A 20,909-nucleotide genomic window follows, 5' to 3' on the forward strand; every position below is an offset into this window, starting at 1 on the left:
AACATCAGCTCCCTCACCAAAAAAGCCCAGCAGAGGATGTTCTTCCTGCGGCAGTTGAAGAAGTTCAACCTGTCAAAGACAATGTTGGTGCACTTCTACACCGCCATAATTGAGTCCATCCTCACCTCCTCCATCACCATCTGGTATGCTGCTGCTGCTGCCACTGCCAAGGACAAGGGCAGACTGCAGCGTATCATCAGCTCTACAGAGAAGGTGATTGGCTGCAACTGCAATCTGCAATCTCTTCAGGACCTGTACACCTCCAGAACCCTGAGGCGTGCAGGAAGGATTGTGGCCGACTCCTCTCACCCCGGACACAGACTGTTAGAAACAATTCCCTCTGGCAGGAGGCTGCGGTCCATCAGGACCAAAACCTCTCGCTACAGAAACATTTCCTACCCATCTGCAGCTCTACCTCATCAACAAGGCCCGGGGGACCCCCCACTGTCACAGAACCGTTACTACTGTTACAGGCATGTTACATCAACGCACTGTCTCCCTGTGATTAATGTCAACTAGGCCCGGGACCCCCCATTGTTACAGACTCTTATCCTGCCCCCATAGACTTTATATTTTATATTTTGCACTTTAATAATACTTCTCACACCCTGCTTCAGCATCATGTATTGTAAATATTTATTTTTATTTTTATTTTTTATTTATATTCTACATTACATTCCACCTCATTTTTATATTTATGCTTCTATTTTTTGTATTATTCTTTATGTTGTCTGCATGCACCCACATACCACAGCAAATTCCTTGTATGTAAAAACTACATGGCGAATAAAGTGATTCTGATTCTGATTCTGATTCTGAAGATCTGGTTGCTGAAAGCAAAGGGCGTGGTGCTGGACGGTGTTTTAGTTTAAGGTGTTAAATAATATCAGGTGTGGTGTCCCCTGCCTGACAGTAAACTGTTTCTGAGGGTGAGTGTATTTTTTGTCGAGGTGGGACGATTCTCGGCCGCTTAGGCCAGTGGAAGCAAGTCGCGAAACAACGGGTCTTGGCATAGGACCGGGAAGCACTATCTTGAAAGATTGTTTTCAAAGTACGCAGGAAACTAATTACGAGCAATAAATTAATTTCACGCTGCCGCTTTAAAATTAATTGTGTCTTGAAACAAGTGATTCACGGTGATGGTTATAGAAATGATAAGAGTGGAAAGAAGTGCCAGCGATCACATCAATTTGCTGACTCCGACGATTTATGTTTGCTTTGGGAACTTACTAAGCCTTTTTAAATCACGCAGTTAAGTATTTAGTCATAATACAAATTACTTTTTAAATGATATCCTTCTTTTCTGACCTCTGCTTCTCTTCAAATATGTATGATGATTGTAGTTTAAGAATATATCTTAAATATATATTTGAAGTAAAATGGGTGCATCTAGTACGGGTGCTGCCCTCCCCCTACCTTGGTTAACCCTGTGCCTTTAGAAAGAGATTTATTTTAAATGACTCCCCAAATCTTCACTTGACTCCCAATACGCTTCCCCAATCCCCATGCAAAAAAACAGCTCAAGTTTTGAAAACATAGCTGGATTTTACTCCAGGGCTGCCTTTGATTCACATATAGATGGGAATTTACCACCGTTTTAAGGCCTACATTCATGGGGATTGAAGCCGCAGCAGTGCTGATCTGTCCTATTGTTACCCAGTTGATTTGGATGATTAAACAGTCTGTCGGTCCATGCTAATATTCCACCTGTCCGCAGCAGTGATCTCACTGCATAATGTCACTGAAGAGGTATAGGCTACAATGTTACATGTTGCACCTACAAAAAGGTCAGAGACAGAATGCTGGCCTCGTGGCCGAGCCATTCACGTTCACACGTTGCAGCCTCTCACCCTTTCCGGACATGCAGATCCTGAAGGAGTTGGTAAAGACCTGGTGATTGTGATTGTGCGTGTGAATGCATGCATGTAGATGGAGTGTAGAAGGACATTTAAAAGTTAGAAATATAACTCACTACATATAGTATTCTACAAAATGTAATTTATCGACTGCTTCTGTAATGTAATTTGTATTAAATATATTGATAAATGAAACAAGTTTTTAACAAGTGGCATAGAAATTGAACACAATGTTGTATGGTTCATGGGAAATGATACAGTGCAGACTGTGTAGCTTGTGATTTGACTGGCATCTTAAAACAAGTGTTCTTTACTTTCATTATTTCTCAATGGTGAATGAGTGAAGTCGTTTTTGGGGGATTTAAAACATGCACACACACACACTCTCACACAAAAACCTCTAACGATATTAATTGGGCCCTGTGGGAATTTCTGCAATAATCCACGACGTGACTGCCCAGAACTCATTGTACCGTAATATTCACAGCAATGAGACAACACTGGAAAGCAGGAAAGGGACTGTTTAATCATAACAAAGCCATTTACAGGTGCTCAAGTTTCACTGCTGCAGTCTGCTTTTCAGACACAGTTCAATGGTTACCTTATTTTACGTTCCAATGTGCAACAGGGCACTGCAAGAGGAAGTGCATTAATTTACTAATCTGCTGCAGAATGTTTTGTTTGTGTGTGTGTGTGTGTACGCGCACCACACCTTTAAATGAACTGACAGGAGACAATAAGATTTGAATCCGAATTTATACAAGCCTTGTACTGAACTTACAGAGGTAATAACCTGTGAAACGGCCATTTTAAACTGATTTATTGCCCATTGAATTCTCCATTGTGTCATAATTAAGCTGTTATGAGGGGGAAATAAAAGTGTAAAATAAATGTATTTATTGAAGTGAACAAGGCTCATGCAGGAGTAGTAGTTTGTGAGGTGGACTTCAGGAATGGGTCATTTAGCCAGCAGGAGTAGTAGTTTGTCAGGTGGACTTTGAGAATGGGCCATTTAGCTTCCATGCCAGCAGGTGGCACAGTTGATAGCTTTGTCAAAGGTATTCTATTATCTGGCTTTTTCCTTTTTCTTTTTTTCCCCCCAATTCATGAGCTCAGCATATTGTGCAACCTTTTGCTTACAGTCCACCACACCCTGTTAATCATATACCTCGCTGCTGAGTTGGGGTGTAGTCTTGTTCACAAGACAAGCAGTTACCCTGGCACACCTTAGAATGATGACAAGAGTTGAGCATGATATTGCCCTTTGTTCTGTCTTTTGTTCTCTTGGATCATTTATTATCCTGATTCACTTTCTCTCACATTCCCTCTCCTGTCATCTTCTTTTGATTTTCCATTACTCTCTTTCTTTGTTGCTCTTACTCTCACACACGTTCCCTTCTCTCTCTCTCAGCAAGCATTCATGATACGACCCAATTTTATACAGTCAGAAGTAAAATCCGAAAAACAAGTTCATTTTAATACATCAATTTTTGACCTGACAATATAAATAGCTAATATGTTGAAAAGAAGAATAGGTTAAAGTCCTTGTGTCTGGTATCTTTTTGTGTTTTATAATGTCAGTACTGAATTAGTAACCTGCTATTCCTGCACCCCCAACTATTTCAAAATGCTGTCACTGTATTCACAACAATCTCAGAAACCCATTAAAATGTATAACAAAACAGGCAGTTTTAGTGCACATAACGTAATGATCATTACATTCAATGTAAAGCCTGAGAGCTTTTGCGAATAGGCTGGTTCTTACATTCTTATTCCCTTTAAAACAGGGCCCTGTATATATTTTTATTTAGTTCTTTTTTCTGCACATTGTACTACAAAAATATATAAGCAGGATATGACAGAAAAGTAACTGTCTTAATACCCTGTTTGCAACCTACATAAAAAAATTATAATTGTTTTCTTGTGGTGCCACGTGATCAGAATGAAAAAAGAACTGAAAACATGGAAAGAATTCCTTCTTTGCCACATATTAATTAACATATTAATTTATATTACACATAATATAAATTAATGTTCTTCATTTCCCAGGGGGACATGGGAAAGTCTTGCTTTGTTCACTGTTCTTCGCTAATTATCTCACACTTTGTGATCGGTTTCTCTGATTTCCACACTTTGCAAAGGTTAGAAACAGCCACTAGTATGCTTACACCTTAAAACATTTAAAACAACACACAGAAATACACACAGCACATTTTCTTTTACAAATGTACATTTAAAAAAAATATATATAAAAAAAACAAAAACTGCCATGAATGTTACTTTGTAGTGCACCACCATTCCCCATCTGCACCACAGTAAAAATGCCAAGAGAACAATTAATTTAAAGCCAAGGCCACTACCCAATACCACTTGGCTTTTAAGGTTAACTTCAGCCAAAAATAATATGTTGGTTCTTACCTCAAGAAAAAAAACAACCGGCCTCATTTGTAATCTGTGACATTAGTAATACTTACAGTAATACTTTAGCCCAAAATAAAGGTCATGAGCAGAACCCCTCCCCAAACAATGATGTTGGGGAATAACTCCTTTCTTTTATACCATTGTGGAAAGTATTCAGATGACTAAGTGCAGGCTGTAGCTCAGGTGAAACAAAAAATTTTGTGATTGTGACAAAACAAAAGATTTATCACTAACATACAGTATTCGTGACCTCACCTCCATTAACTTCAAGGATAAGTGGCAGATGTGTTAAATGCTAATGGCATCATCACTTCACTTTGTAGACAGCAGTGAAACATTTTTGGCTTTAAAACATGAAATACAAGTCACAACAAGTAACCTTGGGGAAAGGCTGAACATACAGTACTAAACCGTAGTTGGGTGGAGTTACCCCTTTGAAAGCACACTCTAGTGATCTCCATCACAGGCCGGTGAACAAGGCCTTTCATTTCTTGCTACAGACCTCTGCCAGGTTTTTGAATTTGGGTCCCAGGGTGTTGAGGAACTCCAGACCTTCCTCGTGTCCCTGCTCACTGCAGCACCCCACCGAGCCAGCAGGGGAGCCCTGCCCCTCGAACCCGTACGAGTGGAGCAGGTCGTCTGAGTAGCGTCCGTCCTCCGCTGTCCGGAAGTACTCCAGCTTCTGTATTTACACCAGGAGTCAAATTACCTTTGTTATTTGCAAGTTTGCAACATCAATACCCTCAGACACATGAATCTCAAACTCGAGGGCCACAGCATTTGGCAGTTTAAGCCCAAATTCTGCAGCGAGAGACTTCTCAGAGACTTTACGAGTGACATGAGCGAAGTACTTAAAATCTGAAACTCAGCAGGCTGATAGAACTCAAGTTTGAGATTCCTGCTTTGAAGGAACAGACAGGTTAACAACTCTGTGCATGAACAAGATGAGATGCAGCTCACCCAGACATCCGTTATCAACAAAGGCAACCGTTGGGAAGGTGAAATTGCTTTACCTGAGCTAGAAACATGGCGTTGGTGTTCCACGTAGTCAGAGCGGATGGATCCATGAACTTCATGGCTTGGCCATCGACGAGATGAGATGATGAGCCACCAGCTCCGTAGACACCTCTACTCAAGGTGTCCCGTTTGTCGGCCATCACGCCTTCCTGGTAGATATAGTTGTATTGAGGGCCGTACAGCACGTCAGTGCCAGTGCCAACGCCATACCCAGCGCCAGTACCAGTGCCAAAACCAGTGGCGGTGCCAAAACCAGAGGTATTCGCAATTCCAATATGACTGCCCTGCGACCCCTTCATTGATTGGTCCATGGCGGATGCAGGCACTACCATGATATCAGATGTCTGGAGGAAAAACAATGTAAAGGAAGAAGGCAAATGAACACTTCATACTTTCACCTTGCTTTGACAGAAGTTTCAATGCACAGCTGTTAGAGTAAAAACTATTTGACAGAAAGAAAAACTCATTACTCTTTAGTATTATTATCATCAATATTATTCATACTACAGTGTATGAATGTTATAATGTATTCCAGATGTTTTTATAATGAAATGAAAGGGCTGTGGAAAGATTTACATGGTGGATGCTGACTGCGTCTGTTTGATAAGTGAACAAAATGGTGGGCATTACCACTGCATCGCCAGGGGCCTCAGTGTTGGATTTCAGTAGCATGCCGCCACTGTCGGCTCCGTCCACCACGTGGAACTTCCCTGATGACTTCACACACTTCATCGCGCAACACAGAGCTTTACCGCCACAGACATGGGGAAAAGCATTAATCGCAGTTAAACTCCACCCTGCCATGAACAGTTACCTGCCAGGTGCCTTGTACTTTGGCTGGACCTTTCGAAAATCCACCCTGCTCTGCACAGCAGAGAAAAGTAATTACATTCTCTGCTTCAATTCCATATGATTGCACTGTAGAAAAGCCTGGCTTAACAAAAATGTTTTAGTCTTGTAATGAGACTTAAAATCATATTTTCACCTGAGCTTAGTCTTGTAATGAGAATAGACAAATTATTTTGTTTTCTTCAGTGTGGTATCATCATCTTTCCCAACAGATCTTTCCCAACCATTTTTAGTTTTTGAGATCTGTCATATATGCAACCATAATTTCAACCAAAATAAGAATACCTAAGGCGTTATTCTGTGCATCTTCACTTTGAACGTAATATTTTTGCACGATTCTCCGCAATACGAGCAGCAGCTATCGTTGGGCTCGGACTGTGCTCACCCAGCAGCAGCAGCAGGGCCAGGCCGAGGAGGAGGGCGAGGATGCCCCACACGCCCAGCGAGATGGACTTCAGGGGGGCCGGGCACCTCCCGCTGCGGCACTGACACACCCTGACGGTGACAGTCTGCTGGTCCCCCAGGCTTTGCTGGTCTTTGATCTCCAGGGGAACGTCGTAGTTGCCGGTGGGGAGTTCCTTCGCCTGCTGTAGCAACGCCGCAGTGTCTGCAAAGCACCGGCATGCCATTAGCACTGTGTAGGACCATCAGGCCCCACAACAATCTGCCATTAATCATTCAGCTCACCAGAATTTATTCAAGTGAAGATTGCACTGGTTTGTCTTTCTTTCAGCCATATATAAATTATATAATAATTATTTCTTAATATGTTTTTTTCCCCAGCCATTTAAATGATGATTTGTTCTTCAAATCAAAGGTATAAACAAATTAAGGTTGTACAGCACCGTAACCTCATATTCATTGTTTTTTTTTTTTTTTTTTATCCAACAACAAAAATTGTGATACTATCCCAACACTTTTGCATTTACAGTGGCTTCAGAAAGTATATTATAGGTATATATACACACAGGTGCGTGCCTTTCTAAACAATGTCCAATCAATTCAGTTTGCCACAGTTGGAGACACAGTTGTAGACACAGCAAAGGGTCTGAATACGTATGTAAATGAGGTTTCATTTTTTTCTATTTTTAATACATTTTCAAAAAGATTTTCAAAAATCTTTTCACATTGTCATTATGAGTTATTATGGGCCACAGCATTTGCCAGTTTAAATTTACAATACAAAGTGTGCAGAAAGTGAGGGGGTCTGAATATTTTCTGAAGCCACTGTAACTATATAATGCATATCTGTCATCATTGAGTTTGGGCAGTAAATCAGTTCTGTCGTATTGACTTTTTACATGCTGATTAATTCGAGCTAAACTGAAGAGCCATGTCATGATTCATATCAAAATCCCTTTCTTGGCATTGTAATCCTTTCAATGGGAAACTGACTCTCAATGACATCTTAGGGGAAGAAATTACAGCCTTTTTTTCCAGTGAACCACCAGTCAGAATACACACGTTTTAGTACACAAAGAACTACGATAAAGCGTTGACAGATTTATAATTTATCAAAACATTCACAGCTGCATGCGTAATTTCGATCAAGGCCGGAAGCTATCGGACTGAGGTGGGGAGTAGGGGGTGGCGTGTCAAAGACTAGGGAGCCAACAACATGCAAATTCATGAAAACTGGCACCAGTTACTCACACCAGACATTACATTGTCCGGTCAGCACAACAAACTGGACCTGTACATTTCAGTCGATTAGATTAATTTCTTACACATTCTGATGTTTGGTCTGAAAAACAACTGAACCTCTTGACCATTTCCACATTATTTTATGCATTTAGTTGCTGCCACATGATTGGCGGATTAGATCTTTACATTTACAAGCTGGCCGGACATCTGGCAACCCTAATGATAAATGAAAGAAACATGATTCTTGACAGATGATTCTTTCACTTGCAGCAAACCTCCCTCCCACTTGAAAACAGGCATCATACCATTAACTTTTACTACTGTCCATTTCTCATCATGCCCATCTGCAAGGTGAAAGGTGAAGGGCGCAGAAAAGGGTATCTGGTCCTTGTCATCAGCCACAACCATTACAGAGCCCAGCTCCCCTTTCTTCTGGCACAGTTCCAGCTCCCTGGCCAGGGGCAGGGGAACATTGTCATTTTCATCCTCCACCTTGATGATGACAGTCCCAGTACCCGATTTAGAGCCTAAAACAATGAACAAAGCAAAACTTAATAAAACACACACATATAAATGTACAGGGAAATATGGCAACCAAGGTACTCAGTACAGTATGTCATACAATCTCAAACTGGAGACCCATGTATCAGTCCAATATGACAGGAAATTACAGGCCCAAAACAAACTTGCATAATAACATTAACCCTTGTGTTGTCTTAAGGGTCAAAAATGACCACCACTATGTTCAACATCAGAGAAAACCCCTTTCATGATCTTTTTTCAACTTGACATTTGATAGGCTGTTTCTTCATGCAAAATTGAATAGAATTAAAATTCAATTAAACTGCTTTATTTTAGGGGTTTAGTGAAGGCAGGTCATTTTTGACTGGTAGGACAAGGGGAGTATACAGAATGTTGGAATGATGAACCAGGACAGATAACATGGCATATTAACAAAATAACACTCAGCTACTTACTCGCATCCGTAGCTTTGACAGTCACGTTGTACATGCCATTCTGCACAAATTTTGACTCCCTGTCCACTGTATTAATAATTGTCAGATCTCCTGTCTTTTCATCAACTTTGAGCCATGAGGCTGGATCTGTCAACTTTAAGTACCTGAAAGTTAAATTAACATAAGTTTATAGCATTATTTAATGTCTCAGCTTATACGCATGTCTCCTAAGAAATAGGATGTAGGGGTATTTTAGCAACCTACCATTACCCGAAAACCAGTCTCATTGTTATATATATATATAGCTTACATCTAAAAGTTTAAAAGAGTTTGGAATTGATGGTAGCTATTAATTAGATATACCTATCAAATTACTACTGACAATCTAACTCCTGAATCCCATAGAGGTCTTTAAACGGTCGAAGTTGGCTTCATAGAATAGTTTGAATAAATTGACACAGGCAACAATCCAAAACATTTATCACTTATCACGGTCATAACTAACACTTAATCACTAAAAGAGTACAATGCTATAAAAGGTGCGGCTAACTATGGAGTTGTAGGAGAGGGGGAGTGTGTTTAGATAAGAGTAGGGTGTGTTTGGAATGCGGGTCAGGGCGCGTGCACATAGGATGGAATGTCATGAAGGGTGAACACGCGTGTATAATAATCGGCCACGGACGTCGGGGGGTTCAAACATATAGGACAAAGGAATGGTGCTGAAAAATGGCACGACCTATATAAGTATCGAAGCTGGTTTTGAGCAGCTAAAATGTACTTAGGCGGTTAACCTTAGATCTGCGAGTGATCGGAGATACAGATTATGTGCGTTATAAATTCTGTATGGATGGTTAGAGCATGCAGGAAAGGAAGGAAGAGGTAGTAGATAGGGAGCAGGAAAACGCTTGTGCAGTTTCTCTGACCTAACTAATATTCTCTCCAGCAAACAATCAAAATACAATATGCCACATGTAATTATTCGCAGCTAATGAAACACTCCTATACTCTCTAATAATTACGGGGGTTATATGCTCTGAAGACACCGGAATTCCCACTCAGCAGTGAATAATAGTCCGATCGCTGGGCGTAGGATGTTTTGATTGGTTGAGCACAAGCTCACCTCATGCCTGCGCTGCTACTGGTCTCAGGGTCGGTTGCCGTGTAGGTGCCAATGATAGTGCCATTGGGCGTGTTCTCTTTCACCCATTTCACCAGCTCTGGTGGAATGAACTCTGGACCCTCATCTACATCCACTACGGACACGTCCACCAGGGCGGAGCTCCAGGTTTCCGTGGTACCGACAAGTGGAGTCTCATTCTCAGCCACTACCTCCAGCTTCGGGTTTTTGTTCTTCTCATAATCTAATGGCTGGAGAACATCAGGGAGGAGGGGTTTACTCATGTAATAAGCTCATGCAATACAGGCAATATCATTTTTATACAATAACCTGGAATAATAATAATAACAACAATAATAATAATAATGAATTTTATTATTTGAAGGTCTACCTAGGTACTGTAATATTATTGATAGGGAGATTTAATTCATTGCTAGATTCTAAAGGAAGATAAAATACTGCCATATTTAATAGTTAAGTCATTGTACGCATGTGTGTAGTTATCCAGTTACAGCTTCATAGGTGTGCCTATACTCTGTCTGTTAGCTATGTTAACCTTTGTACCTCACCTTGGCAATATATAAAAGACCTTCATTAGTTGCGGGGTCAGTTTCAATCCTAAAATTTCCATTTTCATTGCCTTGTATGATCTTGAACACAGCATTCCAGTTGGGCGTTTTCGGTAAATCTTTGTCAGTCACTGGGATTCGGAGAATCAAACCGCTGTCTTCATTTTCCTGTACTTTTGCATTGTACTGAAATTGAATAAAATGCATTAAGATGCTGCTGTTATCTTGGAAGTATACATTTCAGTGAAAAAATATCTTCAATTAGATTACATGAAATATTCCCACATAATATCAAATCACTTTGTGTAATGAAAATATTCATAAATATCTATTGACACAACAATCAGTGCTCACTCCTGGCAGTTTCTGTGTAAATAACAGTGACTCACAATTTTCTGGCTGAATGTGGGGGCATTGTCATTGATGTCTTTGAGGGAAATGGTTGCCGTCCCAGTATTGAAGTGGCCATCGGCAGCACCATTCATGTCTTTGATCTCCACTGTAACAAAATGTATGTCCTTCACCTGAAAGACAAAACACAGAAACGCAATGATTTTATCTGAAGAAAATGGCCATTAAATAAGAGGAGAAATCAAATGGTAGCAGAGGCCTGGGCTATGAGAATAAGTTCTAACAGAAATCTATATAATAAAGAAAAAAGCTATTAAACGTGCACCCTTCTGGCACTTCTCATAAAACCTACATTCAGTGACCACTTTACTAGGCAGACCTAATCATGTGGCAGCAACTAAATGCATAAAAGCATGCAGACATGGTCCAGAATTCCTGTTGCTGTGCAGACCAAAATAAGTTCAGAGAAGTTTGGGGAAGAAATGTGATCTGAGTGATTGTGACCATGGAATGATTGTTTGTGCCAGTTGGGGTGGTTTGAGTATTGCTGAGCTCCTGGGATTTTCATGCACAACAGCCTCTAGATGAGTTTACAGAGAATGGTGCAAAAAAAATTAATAATAACATCCAGTAAGCATAATTTCTCTGGGCCTTGTTAATGAGAGGTCAGAGGTTTTAGCTGGCTGAAAGTAGATGGACAAACCTGGAAGTGAATGGGCTACAGCAGCAGAAGACCAATAAGCCTAATAAAGACCTAATAAAGTGGTCACTGGTTCATGTCACATATCATAAGGGGTTAGGTCATAACAATGTCCCCATGCAATTAAACAACCAATCAACCAATAAATCAAATATTCAATCAATGAATAAATAAATAGAAAATATCTGACCTCTCTGTCCAGGGTGGCTGTCTTTGTGGTGATCAGTCCAGTGTCAGGGTTAATGACGAACAGGTTGTTTCCAGAGAGAAGAGTGTACCTGATCTTAGTGTGTAGCGTGTTTGGCTCATCGATATCTGTGGCACTGACTGTCCCAACTGTTGTTCCTGTAGTGGGGGACCAGGGGCGTGACGATAAATGGGCTTGCCAATATCATTTTTAAATACCTAAATGCACCAGTGACACGGGAAGGGCTTGTGGAGGCAGCCATGCATTCACTCTCTGACTGCAGGCACTCACAGGCAATATCTCACACTCATAACATCTGGTCAAACATACTTGAAAAAATACTGCAGGAATCTATTTCCTGGGGGCAATGTTTTTTTCTTTTGAAAACGGGGCACATGCTACTAGTAAACCAGTAAATGGGGTAAAAAACAAAAGACGATTTAGAAATGTTTACATCAATTCTGTATTTATACACATGGATATTGTTTAGTGTTAACATTGTCTCATTTACTGAGCCCAAACTATTGTGATAATCATACAGAACTTGCCAACGAGTATTCATAAAAGACATGCTTTACATCACAATGAAAACCGTCCTGCTTATAAATGTAACGATAAAGGAACATTTATCTTGTGGTTTAATGAACACTCTGCACCAGACGTAACCAACCCTGTTTCATGCCCTAATTTGGCACACCTGTCTCTGCTACTTAGCAGGTCAATGCAGATCTTTAGTTGATGAATGAGGTACAGTATGCTTTTTGTTAGGGTTGGAGAGAAAACTTACAGGGTGGTAGATCTCCAGGAACTGGGTTGGTTACTACTGCTCTACATGCAAGGGAAAAATTATGGCTTTAAGAAATGCAAAGGTAGGCCTGTGCAAGAGGCCTTTACCTGGAGGGCTTTTCTCCGGTACGGAAAATTTCAGCAGCCCAGAGAACTGAGGCGCGTTGTCGTTTTTATCTAGCACATTAACAGTGATGATGAGCGGCTCATCAGTGTCCTTATTGGTCAAGACATTTATGGCCCTGGCCTTGATCTGTGGGTAAATAAACACACCCTGAGTCAGCACTCACTCTCTTTCATACCTCATCAGTACTGCACAGACCCGGGTCAAATACGTCATCTTTTGGATTAAAATACTTTACTGCGCTCAATTGATCTTGTCCAGCACAATTGAGCCAACCAAGCGGATCAGAAGGCGGGGTTAGCACTTTTTGTGTGTATTCCCTAGGTTCCAATACACCAGACAAGCTCAGTAAAGCATATAAAAGTATTTGAATCCAAAACATTTGGTACTGTGTGAGTCATTTATACACACCACAGGGCAGAACAGAGGCCTTTTACCTTACACAGTGCTACTATCACCAGACCTCAGTCAAATAATGATTTAAAATACTTTTAACACTTTAAACACCAGTAATAATCCTGGGGATTACTGATAATTTTAACAAAGGCCAGTGTAATGTATTAGTAACATATTAGAACTACATGTTATAGTGATAAATGCAAATGCTTGATTAAAAATACCCGTTTAATAGGACAATAGTGAGCATGAACTTGAACACTCCATGTGATATTTTGCCCAGAATTTGACAAAATTATTTTGGGAAAATGTGTAGGGAAATGTATAACTTTTCTGTATATACAGTATGTCTTAAATGTAGCAATACAAAATGTGTTGCAGACATCAATAGTGGCTATTTTAAACGATCAAATCAAAAGATCAAATTTGTTGTTTAAATTTGTCACCAGAAAGTTTGAATAAGCTCACTTTAATTTAATTTAGACTGTGGATCTAAAGATATAACAAATATAAATCAGAGAAATATACACATAACCACAAACTAAAAAATTTCCAAAAACAGCCTTACAAAACAGATATGAAACAAACAATGTTGGTGCTATTTAGCCATGAGGAAAATGAGTACACTTACTTTGAATACAGGATTTTTTTCCCTGTCGACAGGCTTGTGTACACTCAGCATTCCAGAGTTCCTATCCACAGAAAACACACCTTTTGGTTCCGCTGTCACACCTGGCCCAGAGATTATATAATACAATGTGTAATTCTCTGAGGTATCTGATCCAATCTGTTTCAAACAAGGAAAAACTTGTTAAGTTACATCTCAGATTTCTTTGTTAATAAAATATGGATATCCTATACAGCTAGAAACAAGCTTTCACCTAGAACCTTTACACTGACACTAGCCATAAATATGTAGAATGTTGTGTGTTCTACAAGTGCAAAATACATAAATAATATGGGTTACCAAGTCTAATTGCTTTGGGAAAGATGGGATATCGTTTTCCGGTATGAGGAAGGGCATGGGGCTCCAGCGTCTCTTAAAACGCCTGTGTGGTCCACTTCCCTGCTCCTTCAATCCAATCTAGGAAAGAAATTATTTGGAACTCAAGAGCAGTACATGCAAGTGTGATGACTACAGTTATGGCATAGTACATGTATAGGACTGGTTTGATAGACAAAGATTAATCTTTTAAGTCCTGGACTAAATTGAGTTTTGTATAGAAAATCTCCATTCATGAATTTATTCGAGAACTAGGCTTAATCATAATTGTACAATTGATCCATGTAGTTATTCTATGCGCTGCCTCCTCACACACACAAGTGGGTAATGCACATTAGCTGAGGAGAGCCACACTCCCCGTCATCGCTTTGAGATACCCTAAAAGGGAATCTCAAACTGAGATCACCTGATGAGCTCTCTGAGACAGGCATATGTCCATTTTCCGCCGGAGACCATTTTGATCCTTGAACCATACGGAGAACGTCCTGCCTTCCACTGGAACTCTAAGTAACTGGTGGGCGACGATGGTACCATCTCTCTGGATCGAGAATTGCGGGTCGTCTGAGGTTAGCATCAGCCTTGTGGCACTACACTGGGCCAAGTTAACTGTGCAGACAGGAAAAGACACTGTGAGGAACTCCAGCCACGGGAATTTTACGCACGGGTCGTATTTCTCTTTCATTTTGTATCGACTGTTTGAAACAGGGAAATAAATGCAGTTAAGAGTAAGTCCAGTGGCCTTTGATAACAAGCTTCCAATCCATACAGAGCACTGTATCCCCAAGCAGTGTTTACTATCATCCACAGGCCACCACTGAGTGCTGCCTGTCATTTTCACAGTAAGAATCAGCAAAAGCAACCAACTGAGGTGAGGTGACTGAACGGCTGAATCAACTGCTTAAATTGACCAATTGTTACACATTGTGGCTCATCAAGGGCAAAAGTGAATGCCACGGGAAAACAGGAAGCTCGGCACACAATCAACTTGCAAAAAGAATCGGTGACAATACTCCAAAGCAAATTATGTGAATCAGAATTACCTCTTGAAATTACATATCCGACCATTACATCTCGGGGAACTGATGCCTGGATGGACTGAGGAAGGCAAGGTTCCGCAGACTGGACAAATACCTTGAGTAAAAAAGGGAGAGAACAGGGTCATATTATCAACAAAAATGACATGGACTTCTATGGAACATTTTCTTTCATCAGACCTACAGAACTATGCGTTCGTATATATATTCTTATTTAGGATACAGCACCATCATCAGCACAGCATAAACAATTCAATTCAATTCTACTGTCAATAATGGCAAATAAGCATACAGTATGTCCGCATTGAGGCAGCTAGTGACATGACATGCAATAGCGATACTTCCTCTCCAGTCAAAACAGACATACCATACAGATCTACAGTACTGTAGATTTTTATTTCGACTTGGCACATCTGATTCTACTAATTAGCAGCTCAATTTGCTGTTGAATGAGGTGTGCTTTGTTAGGGTTGGTATGAAAACCTACAGAACAGATCTCCAGGAACAGGGTTGGTTACCACTGGCCTAGGGAGGAAAAGTTGTTATTGTGCAGCAAATCATATCTGCCAAATCGTACATGCAAACGTTTGATTAGACTGGCTCTCTTCCTTTGGACAGCCAATGTGAATTTTCCAAGGACAGCAGTCCTTTTTCCAATGACCACGGTGAGTCAGGACATGGGTTTAATGTCTCCACTAAAGCAAGCCCAGAGGTAAGAGTGCTCCTTATTGGCCCACCCAACACCACATTGAGAATGAAACTAGAGTTCACAAGAGGTCACACATCCAAATACTAACCAAACCCACACCGGCATAGCAGCTCAGTAGTACATGGGCTTCACAATCTCAAATTGCGGGATTACATTGGCTAGTTCACTGGTTAAAGCACAGTGAAGTGCGGAAAAATGAAGCCTCGTAGCAGGTTATCGAAATAACATTCTCTGATGACACTCAAATTCAGAATAACGTCATTGCCATTGGCGAGGGGTGATTTCACCTTTAGCTGACTGACAATGGGGGCGACATGGCTCAGGCAGTAAGAGCAGTCGTCTGGCAGTCGGAGGGTTGCCGGTTCGATCCCCTGCCTGGGCTGTGTCGAAGTGTCCCTGAGCAAGACACCTAACCCCCAAATGCTCCTGACGAGCTGGTCGGGGCCTTGCATGGCAGCCAATCGCCGTCGGTGTGCGAGTGCATGTATGAATGGGTGAATGGAGAAGCATCAATTGTACAGTGCTTTGGATAAAGGCGCTATATAAATGCCTGCCATTTACCATTTACAATGATTCTGTCTATGACAACTTTGGACAAGTGATAGGCTGGGGTTCAAATACCTCCTTGGACTCAGTGACATCTCAAACTCATTTATTTTATTCCCCACTTAACCTTTCTTTAACCAGACCTATAACTGAGATTATTATTATTTTATTTATTTATTTTTTTTGCAGAAGGCTGGTTTTAGTGTGTGTATAGTGTTTTCCCCTCACTTTGAACAGCAGCTCTAACATAGTATTTTATCTTTGTTTGTTAGGTTGAATCTAGGCCAGTATTAGAGTGACAGCACCTTGTAAAAGTAACATTTAATAAATGGAGCAATTCATATGAACCTAAATTGGGCTGATGGCTGACTCATCCTGTCAAGAGACTGTTCCCAGTGTGTTGATAGATCCCACGGCATGGTATCAAAACCAGACTGTGCCAGCGGCAAGAGAATCTGGCAGTGCTGCCAGGCAAGGCGTAATTAGCCATAGTAACACCCAGGGAGGGGCTAAAGCCTCAATCATGTGGATTCTCTTAAGCTCATTCATGTCTGTTCAAGTTAAACTTGTGCAATGCATAGGCGTGAGCTTGACATTATATTTGGGAAGAGAATATGTGCATTTTTGCCATCTCCAGAGTTGATAGCAGAGGTCGCAGAAATGCACACGGTGTGTGAATATGAGAAGGGTGGCAATTCCAACATGACTGAACCTCCACGCCCTTCAAGCATGGATAGCATACATCTTTGTTGGGCTATGTTTACTATTTTATTTTTTTTTATATTAAGTGTTTATGTGACTCTGGGTCACCATGTGCCACTCAGTGAAGTGTGCTGTACAGGTAAGCATGAAATATCAGTTATGCAGCTGGGTTCATGTTGGGTAAACCATCCGACCAGGCAATCACACAAGCTTTTTTCTAACAACACCTTCTTTCTAACAACACTAACAACATCTGCCTAAAGACTGCGGCAAGTGGTTGTACATTATCACACGCCAATGTGTGTTGCCCGGCGACCAAACTAAGCGTAGATCTCTCTAGCTGGATTTAATGCCTTACCACCATACGGAGCAGCCATCTTGCAAACCTGGTTATGATAATGTGCGGGTGTACCTTGGAGATACTTCAGTCAAGCATTTTGTAAAAGCACTTTGGGCTAAACAGAATTGTGTGATAGACACCAAACATATGTATAAGGAAGTATCAGATAAAAAGAGCATTCCTCAGCAATTATTAATGAGTTGGAGTCGTCTGAATGGCTTCTCACAGCCTAATGTGCCCTGCAGTGGCTATTCAAGATGACAACAAAGCACGTGCCTTTACACAGCAGCCCTTTGGCAGTCAGCATCACAATGCTTTTTGCATTAGCTCAAACACAGTACATTATACACAGTGCTTGAACAAACATTTGAGTTAATATGAACTATATATACAGCATCATATTACGGAACAGCTTTAATTTACATTTTTTAAATGTACAATTTCGAGATTGTTAAAAACACAAAACTTGGTCCATTTTGAGTCAACTTCTGATGACTGCTGTTGTAAAATATATGTAAAACATTAATGTGGACAGTAAATTGAGAATTGTCAGGCCGGGATTCAATAAACAACTACTGCTCATGATTTGACTAATATTAATTTGTAAGTGTCATGCGCATAGTGAGGTCTACAATTCCCTCCGATAGGCACCAGGGAAAGGACGATCATTTAGCGGACACAAACTTTCCTTGTTTCGCTGACACGTCCTCGAATAAATACTGGCAAGTTTGGCTTGGTGCCATTTCAAAGACAATACGTTTCAACTCCAACGCTTGTTACAATAATTGAAACGATTAAAGACCCTACTATTTCCCAGTTATACTTGAAATATGTTCTCAACGGGCTAACGCGCGATAAAAAGAAGGCCTTTGTAATCGCCGGTGTACAGTGCATCCTGCTGCAACATGTTTGAGCAGCATACAAAAATAAATCCCAGATCACTGGACGATAGTCTATATAATTGGAAATAAATACTATTAGGCTGGACTACTATTTAAAATACACGCTATACATAAAAGTAGAGTAGGTGGTAAATATAAAAAATAGACCTAAACAAGTAAAATAATAAAACAAATAATCTCACTGGATTTAGAACTTTTAGAATCCCAACATCAAAAGCACCGTCAGAAATATCGAGATAAAAGAAATGACTCACCGTTAAAAAAAAGAAGATGACGGCAGGTAAGTAGAGGGTCATTCTGCAAGCCGTACCTGACCAAAAACGAACAGGTGTCTTCGCCACAATGGCCACCCTGAAATGATGAATAGGTGGAAGTTGCAGAGCTATAGGGTGGATCGCGAAAAAGGGCGTAAACTTTGTGTGATAAAAGGCGTAGTCTTTCGCTTTTTAGTAGTTAACATAATCTCTTTCTAGCCTGGGTAGTGCCAGCCGCTATTGTTGTTTGCTTTATTGACGCCTGGGTAGGGCTTGTGGAGCGGAAACAGGTGTCTACCTGTCTGGATCGTACATGACTCATAAGATGGGCTCCTCCCTCCGCCACCAAGCTGCGAAGTTGTGGTACGCTACACCGATCCATGGTGGTTTACTGTGTTGGCGTAAAAGTCAGCATTTTCAAATATATCACGGCTCGCTGTACCCCTTGTTGAAAATAGCCTAAAGAAACTGTCATTCCCCCCTCATTCTTGTCCTGGAGTCAGAACATTGCGTGAAGAATCTGTACCTTGTACTATCAGAAGGAAGCGTTTCCGAAACAAAAGGCTCTTTGTAACCGCTGAAGCTAACCAGAGGGGCAATGGACCGCTGCACAATGCGCACCTTTGAAGGCACGGATCACTATTTACGATCACTAATGTTTATCTTCCTAAAACGCTTTCAGAACACCAAATTAGATATGCGTTTGTTCTCTGGGACCTTGGCCACTAAGCTGATCCAGACATTAAAGAAATAGCATTCCTGTTCACTCTACACGATTATAAAAACGAAAAAAGGTTATTTAAAAAATGCTGTTTATGGATTTCAGGTTCGGAGCGAGTTTGTTGTTATACGGACTAGTTTAATTTTGTCGACACAAGTATATGCCCGTATCAAAAACTTGTTTCTATGCAGTTGATCTTTATTATGATTACTTAATAGCTAAATGATTGCATCATAACGCGAGTAGATACAATTATACTGTTTAAGCCAGTGGAAATAAATTACCATACTTTTCATATCAATACTCTTTTCTCTGCCTGTAACAGGACTGTTTTATTCTTGCAATCACTGTGTTAAATTCAACAAGCACTCGAATATAATTTTAACGGGAGATGTAATTAAATAACAGAAGAGTGTTAGCGTCTCAGTCTTCAGCCCACTTACGACTAAACAGCCATTCAGATTGATTTCAGATAAGGTGGTGACGTAAGATGGATGGATAGAACGTTGTTTGCTAAACGCCAAACGAATCACTGGCCTGTTAATTAATACAGATCAGTCATCGTCTTTGGCTAGTAAATAAATCATATTGGTACAGTCTTTCATTTTTCATAGTTGTTTTTCACAGATTTTGGTGATCCCTGAATTCTGTGGAACACAGTAAAATTAATACGAGTCACTTCTAATAGAGTAGATGAGATGTTATGATATCCTGCTCCATTTATCCCAATGGAGTTGAACTTTAAACTTTATAGTGAACTTTAATATAAAAAAGATTAACATTTTAATTGAAATTGATCAAAGCTGGGTGCTGGTGCTCAGCAGAATCGCAGTCAATGTTTTTTATTTTGTTTTGTTTTGTTTGCAAACTGCTAATATTTGCTCACAAGATGTTTTACAACATTCAAGTCAGTTTGCCTTACATTTCACAAGCAGGATGCATATGCAAAATAAAATAAAAACAATGGATATGTTTTCACAGAGCAGCTCTACTCTAGCAGCTGGAAAGGCAATGACCCCCGCTCTCACTCTTGAGGAATGCATCTGGTATGGCTTTTGCAGTGGGGGAGGATAGAGGCAGGGCAGGGAGATCAGGCCTTCACTTCAAAATGCCGATAAGGCCAAGAGCTTCTTCCCTAATGGGTGGGGCTGGGAAAGCGAAGCCCAAGCCACACAGACAATGTTCAGGAGTGAGAGTGCCTGCTTTCACAGAGTTTCCCCCTTGTATAAATACCCACATCTTCAATCTTACACAAAGAGGTGCTGAAGCTCTTATCTTATTTATTTTAGATATAAATCTTGTTCAGAATGGAAGCTGTCCTTTATGTCATGGGCAAGTGGTGTCATTTTAAATAAAGAGGCATTGTAGTTTGGTACATTTAACATTTTAGCAAGTATTGGTTATTCTGTAGGTGTATGCCACTGGCAATTGTTAATTATTTTGTCACTTTATTAAACTCTATATTTGGGCAACTTTGTGCTCCTTCACCCAAGCCAAGGTGCTAATGTTGAGTAAAATGTTGGGTAAAATAACACTGACTTATGTATACAGTATGTGTAACATATTATTTTTTAAATCACTTTACTTTCACACTGTATTCAGTAATTATCTGTTCAGTAATTCACTATCATATTCATATTGATGTTATACTTGCAGAAGTTTACTCTTACAATCCTTGATTCCATTTTTATTTTTATAAAACATATGAAGTTGTACTGTAGGTAT

At 40.4% G+C, this 20,909-nt stretch overlaps 1 protein-coding gene across 1 annotated transcript; it reads right to left on the bottom strand.

Moving 5' to 3' along the window:
* Nucleotides 1-2,362: 2,362 nt before the first annotated feature.
* On the bottom strand, nucleotides 2,363-18,627 carry LOC133137365 (desmocollin 2-like protein). Its single transcript, XM_061255605.1, has 16 exons — nucleotides 18,464-18,627; nucleotides 15,017-15,107; nucleotides 14,383-14,582; nucleotides 13,941-14,057; nucleotides 13,605-13,760; nucleotides 12,562-12,706; nucleotides 11,671-11,825; nucleotides 10,819-10,953; nucleotides 10,430-10,615; nucleotides 9,864-10,111; nucleotides 8,765-8,907; nucleotides 8,093-8,314; nucleotides 6,529-6,750; nucleotides 5,925-6,040; nucleotides 5,291-5,638; nucleotides 2,363-4,959 (listed from the first exon to the last, which is right to left on the bottom strand). Exons 1-16 carry the CDS (start codon nucleotides 18,503-18,505, stop codon nucleotides 4,762-4,764), a joined length of 2,724 nt encoding a protein of 907 aa, XP_061111589.1. The 5' UTR covers nucleotides 18,506-18,627; the 3' UTR covers nucleotides 2,363-4,761.
* Between the last annotated feature and the right edge of the window lie 2,282 nt (nucleotides 18,628-20,909).

Source organism: Conger conger, chromosome 9, assembly GCF_963514075.1.
Source record: "Conger conger chromosome 9, fConCon1.1, whole genome shotgun sequence".
NCBI classification, from domain to species: Eukaryota; Metazoa; Chordata; class Actinopteri; order Anguilliformes; family Congridae; genus Conger; species Conger conger.